Below are 18520 nucleotides of genomic sequence, written 5' to 3' on the forward strand. Positions count from 1 at the left end.
GCTCAGTCTGCTTTCTTATACAACCCAGGACCATTTGCCTGGAGGTTGCATCCCTTGGTGTGGGCAGACCTCTTTTATCACATGGAGGAAGTCCTGCATCCAACCTCTAGCAGGGCAAAATAGGAGCACAAACAAACACACCAAATTAAACAGCAGCCCTGGGGGCTGGTGGATACTGCATCATGTTGATGGAGGAATCATCTGCATCCTTTGGTTCTTGTCATCTTAGGTCCTTGCAGGTGGGGTTGTTTTAGATCTGGACAGTTCACCCATGTTTTACTTAGCCTATTCATGCTCTGCCTTTTCCCCAGGACAGACCAGAGATATGACCATCCAGTGCCTATTCATTTCCCCACTAACATGGTCTTTATAGTCTAGACTTTGGGATCCCACCCAAATAGCCCAAAATCTGCTTCCTACGCCTTTAGGGATCACTGAAATCCTAAACTGCTGTTATCAGCTGGCATCTTTAGGCCTGGAAGCAGCCTACTGGTGACTATGAACAGCCTGGACTGGGTCCTGACCAGTGAGGCATGTTCTCTGCACTAGGATTTCTGGGATCATGGGCACGAATGCCTGCCAGGGTCCTGGCTGGGCAGTGCTCAGCAGGAGTCTTATGTTAGGCTACTGGTTCACTGTTAGCCCTGGACCAGGCTCTTCCCCCAAAACGTATGCTGTGTGTGTCAGTGTCACTGACCCTGACACTAGTTTTCAGGATCATTACAGAGGAGGGCAGCAAGGGACAGAGAAGTGAGGTCAAATCGCTCATAGCTATTGAGTCGCTACAATCATTCTGCGAGACAGCAGCTGGGGCCAGACCCAGCACTGTGCAAACTGTGGGAGCTCCTACCCCCACCCCAGGATGGCCAGCTGGAGGGCAGTGCGTGTGGGCGCACGGCTCTCACACCACCCTCCTGCCCTGGCTTCCGTGGGTGCACGTGGAGGGGTCCTCCGATCGCCAGTGACTGTCTCCCAGCTGCCCTGGCCTCCCGCGACGCCAATCCCCAGGCGGCCAGGGGCCTGGCGGGGACGGCGGCGCCTGGCAGCGGGGGATTTGGGTGCGCTGGCTGGGCCGCCCCGCCGGGGGTGGACCTGGGTCGTCGGCCCGCCCGCCCTCCCGGCATGCCCCGCTGCTGGCCGCTGTGAGCAGCACTCGGACTTGGCCTTGGGGCACCGCGGGGAGCCGGCGCACCCCGGAGCTGCAGTTGAGGTGGGTGAGCACGCGGGGCGGGGGACGGGGGTGGGGGGAAGGACCTCTGTGGGCTTCCGAGACACTGCTTTGTTCTTCCCGGCGGAAACGGAGCAGCGCGCAAGTTGGGGACCAAACTTGAGCGCGCGTGCCAGCCTTCCCTGGGGGGGCGGCAGGAGGGCCAAGGAAGGGAGAGAGGGTTGGATCCTGATGGGTTTAGAATCTAATGGAGGAGGAGAGCAAGAGGGAGACTGAGCGAGAAAGAGAGATGGAGAGAGAAAAAGTCACGGAGATACAGAGAACACACACAAAGAAAAGCTCACAAAGGAACTCCCACACAGAGGGATCGCAGAAGGCGGCTGAGGGAAAGTTCAAGAAAGCTCAGACCTCAGAGAAACACTCAGAAACTACTGGAAAAGAGAGGAGAGAAGGCGGCACTCCCGTGCGGGGTGGTGGTGGTGGTGGTGCTTGGAGAAATAGAAGAGAGGATGTGGGGAGCCTGGAGCAGAGGAATATATTGGAGGAAAATATCTAGAGAGGTAGGCGTGAATCAGGAAAGGAAAGGGTTAACATGGCTAGACAAGGGAAGGACAGCACAGAGTGTGTCTAGAGAAACTGAGGCAAACCGTGTTCCCTCACCTTCTTGCTTTCCCAACAGAGAAATAAGATGCACAAACAATTCTCTTGAGAGATCAGCTTTTGCAGAGAGCTGAGGAGGCTTCCTTGGCAATTTAAGCCAGTAAAGTCCCCACTCTGTTTACCCATCTCTCAGCGTTCAGCTCAGCCATCCCCAGGTTTGCGGAGGCGGCTTTTCCAGAATGTGCCATGCAAATGCAATCTCTTTATTATCCAAGTCTGCACATAGCGCATCAACACAGCTGAATCGTCCTTTCATACCAGGTCATTGGCACTGGAGAGGGAAGGTCTGTGTCTTCTCATCTCTAGTCTTCAGAATTCAGTGTCTGTGGCAATGCAGACGGTCAATATATGCTCCCAGAGTGACCATCAAGAGAGTTTGAACTCCCGGAGATGTGCACATAAAGCTTGCACATCGACTCAGTGCAAATGGAAGTAACGGACTAGCCTGGGGTCATACAGACTGCCGAGGCAGAGTTCTCCTTTTTGTAGGTGAAGAAACTAAACCCAGGGAGGGGAGGAGACTTTTTCAAAGGGATGCTTATGGGAGGCCTGCCCTGAAAGGATGCTGGGAAGACCACTTCTCTGAGATGCTCTGGCCTGAGTTTAACATTCCCTGATAGGCTACGTCACACTGCAGTAAGTAACGGCTCACATTTAGGAGTGGTGGTTCCTTCCATAGGATTGCATCATGTAATGACATCATAGCAAGTCTTAGTTTGTCTAAGTTCAGTCTGGGTATTTGACAATGACCACAGCACCTGGCAATGCATTTCTCAGAACAGAATCATGTTGTTAAAGCCATACCTGTTGTTGGTGTGAAAGAACTTCCCAGATGAAGTTCTAGACAAGGAATACTCTGTAAGTTTCCAACTCTGAAAGTAGTGGTCAGAACCCATCACAGAGGTTTTATTCTTCCTTAGAAAGGAAAAGGAAGGTGACTGTTGATTTCACGTTGGACCAGTGGCTTTCTGCTGGCCATCTATGTAGACCTGGACAAATTCCTTACCCTCCTGGAATCTCAGTTTCTTCACCATAGAGTAGAGATGCCCCCATAGGGTGTTTGCTAGACTCCATCCGGAGTGTCTGACACAGAGGAGCTCCCCGCTGAATGCAACCTTCCATCGTGGCTTTACACCTAACATGCAACGTGAAATCATCATGGCTGGTGCAAATGTGTCCCAGGCTTCAAAAGCTAGCTCATTCTAACTGGAAAATAACCCCTTACTATAAAAGAGAAGGGAACATACTCTAGGATGCCCTTGGGTTTGCAGGCAGCCTGAGGGAGCCTTGCTTCTCCACTTCCAGCAGGTAAGACCCGGCTGCCTCTCCCCACCTTTATCAGGTTTGCTTGACTTCATGTTTTCTCCAGTTTCCACCTGCTCAGAGGATGTGAGTGGACTGCAGCTGGGAGCCCCTGGAAGCATGGAGACTGTGGTGATCGTTGCCATAGGTGTCCTGGCCACCATTTTCCTGGCCTCGTTTGCTGCTTTGGTGGTGGTCTGTCGGCAGCGCTACTGCCGGCCTCGAGACCTACTACAGCGCTATGATTCCAAGTGAGTAGACTGTGATGGTGGGTGGGTGGGTGGGTGAGTGGGTGAGTGGACACTGACAACAGGAAGCCAAAGGGGCAGAAGGAATTTGGAGCTGGCCAGTTTCGTCCAACCTGTTCTCTCTTACATGTTTGCTGACGGCCACACTTCGTACTGTAAAAACTCCAGAGCTTGAGAACATTTCTTAAGCACACCAGCATCCCAAGACACCTCTTTCTCTGTTCATTCAGTCATGGAGAAGACACCGAATATGTTCACCTGACACAAAAGCCTTATCTTTGTGATGCTAGCTAGCTACCTCATTTGGCAGGGGGATGAGTCAAAACCATTCCCAGCCAAAACCCTGGGAACTGACATGTGATGCCCACACTTAAGCCACACACCCAAGCAACAGGTTGTTTCAGGTCATGCAGCCCCATCACAAGGGGCCTGTCTTCATGCAAGCAGATTTCTTCTTCATCATGCATTGTTGTGTGAAGTTGGTTTTGTAAGTAAGGCCAGTTTAGGGATTTTTGAGCAGAGAGAGTCATAAGGGATGTTAACAACCAAACTTAGTTTTCTGGTGTTTACCTTAACTCTGTCAGCGTCTCTTCTTGTGAATGCCCATTTTTATGTTCCTGGAAGGTTCTGCTTTGCAAAGAATGTCCTAACAGTGGCTATCCCTCCCAGGCCCATTGTGGACCTCATTGGTGCTATGGAGACCCAGTCTGAACCTTCCGAGTTAGAGCTGGATGATGTTGTCATCACCAACCCCCACATCGAGGCCATTCTGGAGAATGAAGACTGGATCGAAGACGCCTCGTAAGGCCCCCAGGGAACTTTCACTTTCTAGTCCTTTGGGATGGCAAAGGGACTTGTGGGTTCCTCCACAGAGCACTCCGCTGTGCATCCAGAGCTCTTCCCTGTCCTCATCATGAGGGATGTCAGCATAGGGCATGACAGTGTTTGCTCTTGTCCTGTTCCTCTCACTTTATAGACTTGAAGATCCAGGCAGTAAGATGTGTGACATTATAAAGTCCCCCAGTGTGGTTGGGTCATTCTTGGACTGCCCAGGGATTTTGAGTCAGCTCCAGACAGCCTTTGCTTTCAGTGTCCCAAGAAGGGCTTTCTGTTTAACCGGACAGTTCCTTGAGAAGTGTGGATCACTTCTTTTATCATTTTATCTTGTTGTTTACTGATACATGCGAATGGGCACTATAGACAGGGTGTGGGGCAAGGCCCTGCAGACATCAAAATGACAGGAGAGAGAACTGTACCAAAGGCAGTTTCATAGAAGCTTTAGGGAGTCTCCATGGATGGGGAGTGGTACGGGGAGTTAGCAGGGTTCAGGTCTGCCTAGGGTAAGAAGATCAAGGTAGCTTTAAGGAAACATGTCCCAGAGGGGTGCATTTAAAAAAAATGTTTAAAATTGTGCTTGTAAGGAAAAGATGACGGGGCACCAATGAAAGGAAAAGTCACAGGGCACCAATGTTGTGAAAGGATAACGATCCGAGTCACGGCACCAATGTTAGGGGAAGGATGAAGAGAGTGGGGGGCATATGGCCCATGGAGGTGCGGCGAGGCCTGAGGGCAAGGGAGATGCCTCTGAGGGGTCCATGTTGGGAATCCCTTCCCTGAGGGACCAGCCACACAACAGTATAGTACGGAATAGAGTTTATTCAGGTCATGGGAGAGTTAAGAGGGTGGTAGAGGCAGAGAGAGAGAAGTAGAGGAGTAGAGGCCGGCCATGAGCACGTGGGAGAGAGGGGGGAAGGGAAATGGGAGAGCAAGGCTGCAAGAGCACAAGGGCAGGAGAGGCCAAGAGAGAGAGGAGGGGGTCAAGCAGCTCCTTTTATAGTGTCAGGTCACTGGGGCGGAGCATACCTGGCCACTGCTGGGTAATTGAGGGGTGGGGTATACCTGGCTGTTGCTAGGTTTACAGAATCCCAACAGTGCTTGTGTTTCATGTTGACATTTTCATACATGTATATCATCTATTTTAATCGCACTCCCTCCCAATTACCATCTCCCATCCCCCTCCTACTTCTATGATACCCTTCTCTCCCCAAGTAGTCCTCTCTATATCTCCTTTTTCTTTCATGTTGTGTGTGTGTGTAAGAGAGAGAGAGAGACAGAGACAGACAGACAGAGACAGACAGACAGACAGAGAGACACAGAGAGAACTCCATTCATTTTAACTACGGTTGCTTGCTTATAGGAGCATGGCCATCCCAATAGTGGCCACGAAACTGTCTTAGTCAGGGTTTCTATTCCTGCACATAACATCATGACCAAGAAGCAAGTTGGGGAAGAAAGGGTTTAGTCAGCTGACACTTCCACATTGCTGTTCATCACCAAAGGAAGTCAGGACTGGAACTCAAGCAGGTCAGGAAGCAGGAGCTGATGCAGAAGCCATGGAGGGATGTCACTTACTGGCTTAGTTCCCTGCCTTGCTCAGCTTGTTTTCTTATAGAACCCAGGTCTACCAGCCCAGGGATGGCACCACCCACAATGGGCTGAGCCCTCCCCCCTTGATCACTAGTTGGGAAAATGCCTTACAGCTGGATCTCATGGATTTTTTTTTTCCTCTGTGATAACTCCAGCTTGTGTCAAGTTGACACAAAACCAGCCAGTACAGCAACTAACTAAGAACATCTCTCTCCTTTTTCTCTACTTAACAAACATTAACTGCTTATAAGCCCTTATGGAGGATGGGGCTTCATAAGTCTCTCCCCTGAGTGGGTGCCTTTTGAGTTGGGTTTGTGAAGGGAAACTCACCAGGTTGAGTCTAAGGGAAAGGACATGCTGGGCACGAGGAGATATAAAACACTGAACTTACAGGTGGTGACAGAGCTGGCTGGAGGAGTGGGTCGGACGTGTTTGCTATAGCACTGGGACATTCTGCTTGGAGGTGGTGCCTGCTTTGCTGAAGAATGGAGTGGGGAGCTGGAAGGAGCTGAGCTCTTTAGAGCAGCACTGACACTTCCCTCTTGTCTCCTCAGGGGCCTCATGTCACACTGCATCGCCATCTTGAAGGTAATACTCCGATTTCCCTGTGAGGTCAAGGGCAGTTGCTGGAGCACCACGGGTGTACATGGAGCACCGCAGGTGTACACGGAGTACCGCAGGTGTACAAGGAGTTGACCTTGCAGTGGTCCCTTATTAGCCTCATGCTATATTTTCTTCTGTCTGCTGCCTTCTTTCCCTATGGGGTCTATTTACATTATCATTCTAAATATCCTCTTTAGGCTTTTTTCCCAGTCTGATCCTCTTAACACAGTGACTTCTGGGAAGGACAGCTTGGCGGTCTCCAGTAATAATTTTACCAGCCATGGGGAAGGCTGGGTATCTGAAGTCATGGGGCTGCAGCAGATGCTCCCTGGGACCCTTTATTAATTCTGAGCTCAGTTCAGGGAATGCATCCTGTATTTGGATTTCGGTTACCTGAGGATTTCCTCTGTCTTTCTTGGTGACAATAGTCAGACAATCGGGACAATCAGAGTTACAAAAACCAAAAACCCAAATTACAAGTTCTTCCACTTGGAGGCAGACTTTGGTCTTTGAAGGATGGAACCTTCGGAAGATTACATCCAAGTTACACTGTAGCCATCTGCATGGCTCCAGCATTCATTTCTCAACTCTTGTTGATAGTATCTCTCCTAATAGAATAATAACAACACACAAGTATTTAACAAAATGCAAATATGAGTTTCTGCACATCAGCAACCTTATCTTTTTGTCTACTAATTAATTATTCAGTGTTTCAAAGGGGACAAGGCACTCTTTTCTCTAGGGTCACTCAGTACAGGATATTAAAAAGCCCTTTATTTGCTTCTTCTTTGGCTATTTCTGTAGGAAACTGTTGCCTCAGAGTCAGGAGGCTCCTTGGATGTGTAAATATGGTTGTAAACAAAGGTAGCGAGGTCCGCAGACTGGAGCAATAAATCATGTTACATTTCCATTTGCCCAGACATGATATGTCCTGGGCTTTGTTTTTCTCCTGTCCTTTTCCATCAAAGGGAGAGGACCCTCTTCTTGGATTGGGGAGCTCAGATAAAGAAAAGGGCTTCTGAGCCCTTTTGAGCTCCTCCAGGATGCCGTTGCTCCATCTCTCCTATAGTGGGAGTGTGGAGAGAGTTGGGTCTTCCCCAGTGGCCTCTTGACCACTCTTCTTCCTGCTTCCCAGCCCCAAGTACTTCCCAGCAGGGATAGAGGCATGCTTGATTGTCACATAAGGGAATACAGAAAAGGGCCACAAGCCTTTGGCACTGGCCTATAGTACAGGGAGAAAGAAGAAGCCCATGTATTGTCATTTTGTCTTTGGCCTACTTTGTTCCAGGGCCTTTTTTATCATCACCTGGACAAAGGTACTAATAACCTACAACCCTTAAAAATTGTCAACATAGGTGCCATTATTGAAGAATGTGCCTAAAAAAAAAGTTGCCCTTTGTCCAGCCCCATTCCTGTGAGCACCCCGCTGGAGATATTATCCATTTAGCAGTCTAAGTTGTGAGGTAATAGAAAGTATCTCCCCCAAATCAAGGTGGTAAAATTGGAGCACATGATTTTTCTTAGATGGATTATTCCAGCTTAGTCCCCACTGAGCTGAAGTTCTGCCCTTGATCTGAGCGCCCCTCCCCCACAGCTACCACCCAGGCTATGCCTTTTTCCACCCCATTCCCTCCCATTTCTAGGGTAGGAGCCAGTTTAGGGGCGGTGCCCAGGGTGGGGCTGTGTCTATTTTGTCAGGGTGCCAGAGCCCTTGGTGTGGGGGTGGGGAGCCAGGTCACCCCCATCACCTCTTGTCTCCTTGTTATATTAGATCTGTCACACTCTGACAGAAAAACTTGTTGCCATGACGATGGGTTCTGGGGCCAAGATGAAGACGTCAGCAAGTGTCAGCGACATCATTGTGGTGGCCAAACGGATTAGCCCCAGGTGAGTGGTCAGTGGATGTGAGGTCCCACACTCCTCAGGGGAAGCTGAGGTAGCCAGTAAAGCTAAGCACTGCTTTGAGGTCTGCAGTCTCAGTTATCTGAACCCCCAGTATATGCAGAACTACCTACTGTGGACATTCCTAAGCTGAGGTGGCCACTCATCATTTCCCTTGCCAGCACAGGTCCTTTAACAGCTCAGTGTAACTGGCCTGACAGTCTGTGGCTCAACAGTGACAGCTCCTGTCCTTACCAGTCAGCCTCCCTTCCCTTGCTACGCTGTGGCAGTCAGCAGGCGTATTTCCCACTGGTTCCTATGCTACTATCTCCGGTGACTTTGCAGCCATGCCCTAAGGTCCAACCCGCTAGTTCTACTGGGGGCTGGTTTGGGGGATTCCTTCCCTCCATGATGACTCTACTCTCATTTGCTGCTTGATTCTCAGCCTAGCACTGGGTGGGAAGGGAAGCCGCAGAGCATTCAGACCTCCTGAATTCCTGGCTGTCTGCAAAATCCCCTGTGGGAGGTACCAGGCAGGGCCTCAGTCAACAACTACACCCCCTCAGTTGGACTGGATTTTGCAAAGAAAAATAAGGCTCTTTGAGAGCCAAAGGACGTGCTAAATGTATGCTGCCACCCGGTGGCTGGTATGTGGATTGGCTATCGAATGACGGATTCCAGGAAAGTTGTTCTTATCAGTCACCTGACCCCTCTGCCTTGAAATGGCCTCTGCTGTGCATTCCTGGTGCTGGAGTTAAGTCACAATCAACCAGGCTTTTCTGTCCCAATAGTAATTGAGACGAGGGTGTAAATACCTGGTCAGCATCAGCAGCTACACAAGGCACCCCCACCCTTCTAGATTCCAGCTTGTACCAGACATTGCCGCTGACCTCCCACCATTTTTAGGCTGCAGTGCTCGTGTCTGCGGGGCCCTTCCTTGTGCTTTTTATTACTTCTGAGGCCCGTTCATGGGACTTGGGCAGGCCCTAAGGTGCAGATTGTAAGTAGGGTGTTAGGGTGCTGATTTCTGTGAGGGGACATGGTTACCAGTGTGCTGTGGAGAGAGTTGGGGCATTACCAGGAGGGCAGAGCTCTCTGCAGAGTGCCCTGGACAACCTCCCTCGGGTTTCTTGCCACAATTCTCTTGTTTCCTTCATCTGGGCTCATGAGTTCTCCCTCTGGCTGACATTTGTCCCCATGTCCTTCCTGTTTAATTTTCTCCATCTGTCATGAAGATGATTTATTGTCTCAAAGAGAGCTGTTCCTGCCTTGCTCTCTGCAGAGGGGGAAGGGGCTACTGGGTCACATGCTGAAGATTGTCATGCCTCTGTTCCTGCTCGCCAGCTCCCCAGGCCTGAGAATGGGGCCTGTGTGTTTTTCGTAGTGCTTTTAGAAATCAAATTATACAGTTTTTTCCTTTGTACCAAGTGACCATGGGAACAAAATCTTGCACCCCACAAATCAAAACAGGTATAAACTGCACTTAAAATATTAGCCACAGACTATCCAGGATGGAAAACACACACACACACACACACACACACACACACACACACACACACACACAGTGGGGAAGTTTGAACTCAAATTAAGCAGTGACTATTTTTTTGCTCCGTGTCACTGTAACTGCATCTTTAAGAAAACCACAAAAGTAATAAATGTTTATATAAGCTAAACTACTTCAGGAATAGATTATATAATCCTGGAGGGGAGGTATTCCCTAATTCCACCCCCTCCCAATCTGGGGAGATTAGCCACCATTAAGTGGCCAGCATTCCCTTAGACCTCCCATCTTGATTTTTTTAGCTTTGGTTTATTGTTTATATATGTAAAAGGATACAGCATGCTCAGGCTTAGTAATTACCTTTTCAGTGTAGTAGTGATCTTGAAAATTGCTGCATTTGTTTAACCTCATACATTTTAACCACTGGAACAAAAGCAAAATCCAGAGAGCAGGGAGATTTTCCAAGCGGAAGCTGAAGTTTTTCTGTTAGACTCTGGGTGTGCAGAAGCAGGGAGAGAGAGGACCCCCGAAGGGGGTGGAAAAGGAAGGAGAGAAGAACGGAAACTAGTAAGTAAAATGTTGACAATAGTCCCTGTCGCCTCCCCTTAGAGTGGATGACGTCGTGAAGTCGATGTACCCTCCACTGGACCCCAAGCTCCTGGACGCACGGTGAGAGAGGACAATGTGTGACTCATGTTGTCACACTTCAGGGTCACTGTTACCAAGTCTGTCTGGTTGGCTCCTTGGGTTATTTAGAGAGGATGTTTTTCCAGATTTCCAACTGCCCCTGGATCTGAGTACATCCCCTTCTACGTTAACAGCGCCCAGTAAACTGAGCCTGGCAGGTGACATAGCCCAGTCTCCTTCCTGAATCCCTAAGACGAAGGTGCAACCTTGGCTATGCATGCTTAACTAACTTTGCTGACTGTTCCTCCCTGCCTTCCACTCCCCATTCCTCCCTCTGATCTTTGGACTTACCCAGGTGCCACACCTTGCTGGAAGCACTGCCCAGTGGGGCTGTGCTGAGGTGAGCCTAGCAACAAGACCATGTAACACGTCAGCCACAGTGAAAGTCACTCCCCATCAGGCATCTCAGGAACCCTTCCTCCTCACCCTCATCCACACCCCAGAATGTACTCAGCCCTACCGAATGTAAACCCACAAAATACCTACCTGCTGTCTCCATTTGATTTGTGAGGCTCCCATTGACTGTTGTGTAATGGTTGCCGGGTGGCCAGTAAGTCATGACAGGTCTTGGGTTTCTCTACCCAGTCCTTGAGCTGCTTAGTTTTCTCCATGGGCTAGTAATTGATAATGGAGCTCTCACAACATCTGGCACACTCACCATATAAAAATTATTTCATAGTGAATCAACCAACAAACCAACCAAACAAACAAACAAACAAAAAAAAAACCAAAAAAACCTCAGAGAAACAATAACAACAAAACAAAACCCTCCTCAATTTGATTTTCAATTACATTTTCTTTAGCATTGAATAAGCCATCCCTGGGCTTATTGATTTGTGATCAATAAGGGATGCTCACTGTAGAGGGATATATATAGCCCATCTTTAAGTGGGGAGCAGTTAGAGATCTGCTCATCCAATTGACCACATCCAAACTGTTTCATAAAATACCCTTCTGGGAGCTGTTAATGGGTGTGTTACAGAAAGCCTCTTCCACTGTCTGAAATACGTTTGCCAGCTCTCCCTTTTCCCCATGGAGCTTTGTTAATTTCATCGAAGTCTTTGAGACCTTAAACCAGCCATCCCCTATGAATTTCAATGTGGATCCACTGTGTTAAGTGACCTCTCACCTTCCAGGGAAAGGTCTCCCGTTTGAGGAACACTGACTTAGAGTGTGCACTCATTTGGGCTTCTGGGCAAAGTTCCCCATTTTCTACATGTCTGATCTTTTCTTTCCCCCTCAGGACAACCGCCCTGCTCCTGTCTGTTAGTCACTTGGTGTTAGTGACCAGGAATGCCTGCCACCTAACCGGGGGCCTAGACTGGATTGACCAGTCACTGTCTGCTGCTGAGGAGCACCTGGAAGTCCTCCGAGAGGCAGCTCTGGCTTCTGAGCCAGATAAAAGCCTCCCTAACCCCGATGGGTTCCTGCAGGAACAGTCGGCCATTTAATCATCTTTGAAGCCCTGGTTTCTGCCCCTGGGCGAACCTTCTACTTCCTGTAGATTTAGTTGTTCTCTAGAGCTCTGGCGGCCAGCCCTGGGTGCAGGGTAAAGCCGAGAGCCTCACGTCGGATGCCTCTGCTGCAATGGCAGACCTTGGCTGGAGTGTGGCAGTGTAATACCAGTTAGGGGAGCCACTGTTCCCTCTACAGCAGAGCGCAGAAATCTGCAGGGCTCGCTGCTACGTTTAGTTCATTTCATGTTTCCAGAAAAATCGAGTTGTCCTCTAAGAATCAAGAGGCTTCACAAGACATTAGAATTTCCAGCTTGTGAAAATCAGGGCGTGACAACGTGGACAATCAGAACTAAGTGGCTAGGTTGAGATTTTCTCTCTGGGTGACCCTTGCCACTTCCTTTGCTGTTTTGTTTGTGTTCAGTGCTTGGTCTGAAGCCTCGGAGCTCCCACCCCCTCCCCGCTTCTCTCCAGTACCTTCTTCCCCTTTCCCATTTGTGTTAGAAGCTGAGGAATACAAGGTGATTGTTTTCTTTTTATCTCTGTGCCTGCAATTTCACTTTACAGCCACTAGGTGAATAGTAAACTTGTTCTGTTTTCCACAAGTGTGCAGTTACTGAGTCAAGTGTATTTGTGGGGTATAAGGTGGAATGTGTGAGAATGAGAAGATGGAGAGGTCCCAAGAATCTTGAGGGTGCTCTGTGTGTGTGTGTGTGTGTGTGTGTGTGTGTGTGTGTGTGTGTGTGTGTATGTGTATGTATGTGTATGTATGTATATGTGTGTGTGTGTGTGTGTGTGTGTATCTGTGTGTGTATATGTGTGTGTGTGTGTGTATGCCCTTTATTTCTGGAATCTGTCTTGCAAATACTGAAAAACAAAAGGCACTTTTTTTTCATTGCTTAATTTTTGTTTTTCTTTTTAATTGTAGCCTTGAAATTGAGATCCTCCTGCCTCAGCTTCCACAGTGCTGGGGTCGCTGGCATTGGCTCACTGTTGCCCAGGTCCTATCTCTGTCACTAAGCATGGCTGGAGTTACCCATGACCTCATTTCAGTTTTCTCTGCTGTAACTCAAGTCAGCAAGCACGTGAGCTTGATATCGGGGTATCAGGAACTCAGTCCTTAGTCCAGGATCTTGTTTGTCTCTGATTGGCATATTTCATTCTCTCCTAGCAAGAAGGCAGCTCTGACCAGCACAGTATGCACGGAGGAGGAGCAAGCAGAACTACCCCTTTTAGACTGCAAGGATGATTCCAGGAGACACTTGTTAGGTGTCTCCTTCCATCAGTCCTGAAAGTGTGCTCTGCAGTTAACTCCTTGCTGCTAGAAGCTGTGACTGGGAAATGTCCAAACAAACCAACGAACATCTCCTTTTGCCTTGTTTACTTAAGGCCTCCACAGACAGTTCCCACAGCCCGACTTTTGTCTTCTTTCTTCCCACCTTGAGACCCAGTTGCATCACTGAGATTGCAATGGCTGTCACTGCGGTAAATGTCCTCTGCACTTGAACCCTTGTCCGAGCTCAAGGGAAGCAAGTCCAGATTGCGATCTCGGTTGCCATTTACTCTGGGTGGAGAATTGGGTTGAGGTGTTCTGAATTCTTTAAGGTAATATCTGCCATTGCTTACCTTACCTTTCGTGAGCCTGGGAGGCCTGTCACCCGTCATGGTATATACCCTCTGTCAGAAGGACAAATTACTGGGGTTGGGGAAGAAGAGGAAAGGAGAGAAGTTGTGTGTGTGTGTTTGTTTGTGTGTGCATGTTTGTGATGTGTGCATGCACTCACATGTGTGTGCACACACAGGCATATGTGTTTTTTGCAAAAGCCAGCTTTTCTAGTGCTGTGCAAAGGAAAAGCCTCTGTACACCCTATATAGGACCTGGGTAACAGCATGGTAGTCCCAGCTACACCTTTGGAGTAGGAGGTGACTCCACTCCTCTGACCCTTGGGGATCTTGCCGAAGTCAATGCTCACTTTGGGAGGGATGGATGGCAAGTCCAGATCTCAGGAATGTCTCTGCTGGGTGTGGTTTGCCAGGCAACAGATGCATCTCAAGTCCCCAGCTTAGTGGTATCTGTGGAAATGGTGATAAAGCCATTCTCCCATGGTTTTGTCCTCTCTCATCCCAAGACCATTGGTCTCAAACTCTAATGATGAGGCTCCTGAGGAATAGGAATCCAGCATGAAGTCAGCAAGAGACTTGAAATCAGAATTCAGTTTGAGTTTGTGCCTGGTCCTCTGCTATGGGAGCTGGGACAAGTTCTTAGCCTCTGTGGCCATTAGCTTTCCTCATCTGTAAAGTCAAGGCTATTGCTTCTTACTTTGGTGTGTTGATTAAATAAAATGGGGGGTATGGAAGGTCAAACTATGCCCCTGGTCCTGACTAGCAAGTGTCAACTCTGCTGTCCTGACAAGACTCTATGCTCTGACACAGGTGGCTCCAGAGACATCACTCTAGTTACCATGACTACACTCTAGCATCCACGCCATTTGTGGGTGACACGACTGAGTAGCCAAAAGTCTAAAGCAGGACACTGGGGAGGTGACTGGCTCAGTCTATAAAGCACTTGCCTTACTAGCATGAGAGCGTGAATTCAGGTCTCCATGACCCACATAAAAAGCCGGAGGAGGTGGCACACATCTGAAATGTCAGAGCAGGGGCAGGGCAGAGCTCACTGGCCAGCCAGCCTAGCCAAATTGGGGGTCTCTGAGTTCAGAAATAGACCCTGTCTCAAAAATAAGGTGGAGCGAAATGGAGGTCAATGGACTTTGACCTCTGGGCTCTACAGTTTACATGCACCTTCATGCATTCATGCTTGCATACATGCACCATGCACACACAATCTAAACTCACTATCACAGAGAGTTTAGCCTTATTCCAGCCCACCCTTAGTATGTTGAGGTCACCAAGACCTTCATGTTAATGACGCCACAGTTGTCTCTTAATGTACAAACCTATATTCCTCCCAGAAAACCCCCACTAGCTGTGAAGTCTTGCCCTGCTGCTCTCTAAACCCCTTCATTCTGGGGCTCCCTTATTTCCCGAGACTGTGCCCACTGGGGCCTAGAAAATGGCTCCAAGAAGGCCCCATGTTACCTTCTGACCTTGGACATTTGGGGATTTATCAGATAAAGATATTTCACACAGTGTCTACTTCCCTTTGCCTTTTGTTTTTTAGATTTATTTATTTATTTTATGTATACAAGTACCCTGTTAGTCTCTTCAGACATACCAGAAGAGGACATCAGTTCTCATAACAGATGGTTGTGAGCCTCCATGTGGTTGCTGGGATTTGAACTCAGGACCTCTGGAAGAGCAGTCAGTGCTCTTAACCACTGAGCCATCATCCCTCCAGCCTGCCCCTCCTCATCTTTCTATCGTGCAGCCTCTCGGGGAGGTAATTACTGTGCTAGATGCTGGGGACCTGGGACAAAAAGCAGAAGCTCTGCCCTTGAGGAACAAGAGAAACACAGAAGCAGCTGGCAGAATCAGGGCTGAAGTTGATGCTGTAATGGAAGAGCCCTCTTCAGATAGATCAGAACACTGTACTGGTTGGCTTTTATGTCAACTGACACAGGCTAAAATAAGGTGGGAAGAGAGAACCTCAGCTGAGAAAGTGTCTCCCAGTTGAGTTTTCCTGGTTCTTGATGTGAGAGGGCCCAGCCCATTGTGGGCGGGGCCACTCTCGGGCAGGTGATTCTGCTATAGAAACTCTGGAGTAACCCAGTCAGCAACATTCTTCCTTTGTTCCACGAATTCCTGCCCCGACTTTTCCAAATGATGGACACCCAAGTTCTAAGATGAAATAAACCTTTTCTCCCCATGATACTTTTGGTTAGTGTTTTTGTCTTGTTTTGTTTTTGTTTTTGTTTTTAATCACAGCAACAGACACCATAACTACGGGCAGGGGGACAGAATCCAGGAATTGCCAATGGCTGCTGGAGATCTCAGGGGAACGTAGATGTGTCCTGGACATCCAGGACAGCATAGAAGGGCCAGGGGCCAAGAGAGCGTGCTTGGGAGATACTGGTGCCTGGGAAACCGGGCAGGATGGAAGGACATTGGAACAGACATTTTAGGTGATATTAGGGACCCAGTGCCTCATCTTGAGTATAAGGAACCATAGGAAGATGTGAAGCAGGGGGATGATATAGTCACATTTGCAATTTAGAAAGACAGAAACTATGGCTCTGGGCTCCAGGACTTGGACACTTACCTGATGCCCCTGAATGCTTGTATTCTCACAAGCCTGGACATCTTAGAACTGCATCACAGCTTATAGGTAGCTAGGAAGCTTGTTTAGAACAAAGCAGAAGGGCTAGACAGCTAGACATGCTGTGCTGTCAGCTTCTGGTGCTTGGGGCCTCTGTGCTGAAACGCTATGACCAGTGCTGAGCGTTGAAGCAAAACCAGCTCCTTTTTGCCTCATCCCATTTGGTACAATGGGCTCTGTTCATTTTTATAGCTTGTGGTGCTGGCAATGGTACCAAAGGCTTTACCAGTGCTAGGCAATCATGCTACCATTAAATCATACCCCAGCCCAGCTTATTTGTGTATGTGTAGGTTCAATGTGTGTGTGTGTGTGTTCATGCACATGTGTATGTGCATGTGTACATGCACCGGAAGTTTCAGGAGCTGTTCAGTTTGATTCTTGTTTGGATTTTTTTTTTTTTTTTTTTTTTTTTTTTTTTTTTTTTTTTTTTTTTGGCCTGGGACTTTGGTGATTAGACTAGGCTGGTCAGCCAAGAAGCTCCAAGGACTTCTGCCCTTCTTCATCTTCCCAAGTGTGGGGATTGAGAGTACGTGTCGCTAAAATGTTTTTTTTTTTTTTTTTTAAATTCAGGTGCTAGAGATTGAACTCAGGTCCTCATGCTTGCTTTTGCTGACGTAGCTACCTCCCCAGTAATAATATTCTTATTACTCCCATTTTTCAGGGAACAAGACCAAGGCCGGCCTCAAGAGCTCTATTGCTTTTTGTAGTGAAGAAAAATCAGAGCAGGAGCTTCATCTCCTGGGTTTTTATTTTATTATTACTTATTATTATTATTTATCAATACTGCTCTCCACCTGGGTGCAGCAGGGAGGGAAATGACAATAACAGAATATTAGAAACAGAAGAGGGAGAATGATAGGAGAGTCATTCTATTCTCTTCTGCTTCGAATACTTTTCATTAAAATAATGGCAGCTGTGACCCTGGAATTAATTTCATGGCCAATTGTAGGTTACAACCCATAGGATGATAGAACATGGGCTTGAAATGAGGGCTGGGGAATGAATGGGGGATTTCTTCTCTATCTAAAAGCATTTAATTTTATCCATTTTAAGTAAAACTCACATTTACCAGCATAGTGGCAAAAATTTATGGTGCAAAATGGAATCGCTAATTTATTAGATGATTGATTAGTTCAGAGTCATCTGTTGAGCATCTCTCCTGGATTAGGCTCAGGGATACAGGAAAGAATAAAAATGTAATGCCTCTCACGAGACCCATATAATCTAAGGTGGACAGAAAGCTATAAAGAGTCATTCTCTATATTGCATAGGAAGGAAAAGGGTGTGCGGTAAGAGTGCCAGGCAGGAGTGCCAAGCCCAGCTCAGGAGTTTATTGAAGGTGGTGACTTCTCAAGTCACCTCACCTCCCACCAGGTACTGCAGATCAACCCCAGGACCTTGTACAAATCAAAGAGTGGGTGTCAGCAGAAGATGGGTGCCCAGGAAAGATGCAAAGGAGGAGGCAGAGCATCCAGGAAAGCAATGCAGACAGGCATGGCATTCCATAGGATGAAAAAGGTATTATAATTGTCTCCTTACTGCAAGCATTATGTAGGAGGCGTGGCATGCAGGGAGTAAGCCAAGACATGGAGACACGGACTAGAACCTGAAGAATCTTTTGGAGCCTGTAAATTCTTTGCACTTTCTTCTAGATCAATGGTTCTTAACCTGTGGGTCATGACCCCCTCGGAAAATTGAACGACCCTTTCACAGGGGTTGCCTAAGACCATCAGAAAACACAGATAGTCACATTATTATTTATAACAGTAGCAAGATTACAGTTAAGAAGTAGCAATGGAAATAATTTTATGGTGGGAGGTTACCTCAACAGGAGGAACTGTATGAAAGTGTTGCAGCAGTGGGAAGGCTGAAACCTACCATCTAGAAAATACTGAAAGTTAAAAAGGGACTTCCTTGAAATGTTTGCCTGTAAACCCAGCATTCAGGAGGCTGAGGCTATCTGCTCAGGAATTTGAAGACAGCCTGTGTTACATAATGAAACTTTGTCTCAAAAATCAACCAAAGAAAACAACAAGAAATAATTTCTTATTCTTTCTTGCTGTGGTGGTTTGAATAAGAATGTTCTCTATACTCATATAGTTGAATACTTAGCCACCATTTGGCAGAACTGTCTAAGAAGGATTAGGAGGAGTGGCCTGGCCGGAGGAGGTATGTTACTTTGGGTGGGCTTGGAGATTTCAAAAGTTGACACATTCTTGGTTATCTTGTTCTATTTCTGCCTATTGTTTGTGGATCTGATGTAAGCTTTCAACTACTGTCCCAATGCTGTGCCTGCCATGTCCCTCATCATGG

At 47.9% G+C, this 18520-nt stretch overlaps 1 protein-coding gene across 1 annotated transcript; it reads left to right on the top strand.

The window, feature by feature from the left end:
- Positions 1 to 1131: 1131 nt before the first annotated feature.
- TMEM98 (transmembrane protein 98) lies at positions 1132 to 12500 on the top strand. The gene is made up of 7 exons (XM_080922355.1): positions 1132 to 1210; positions 3198 to 3381; positions 4048 to 4179; positions 6360 to 6393; positions 8180 to 8295; positions 10403 to 10462; positions 11724 to 12500. Exons 2-7 carry the CDS (start codon positions 3251 to 3253, stop codon positions 11929 to 11931), a joined length of 681 nt encoding a protein of 226 aa, XP_080778481.1. The 5' UTR covers positions 1132 to 1210; positions 3198 to 3250; the 3' UTR covers positions 11932 to 12500.
- The last annotated feature ends 6020 nt before the right edge of the window (positions 12501 to 18520 follow it).

Source organism: Micromys minutus (assembly GCF_963924665.1).
Source record: "Micromys minutus genome assembly, chromosome: 10".
Classification (NCBI taxonomy): Eukaryota; Metazoa; Chordata; class Mammalia; order Rodentia; family Muridae; genus Micromys; species Micromys minutus.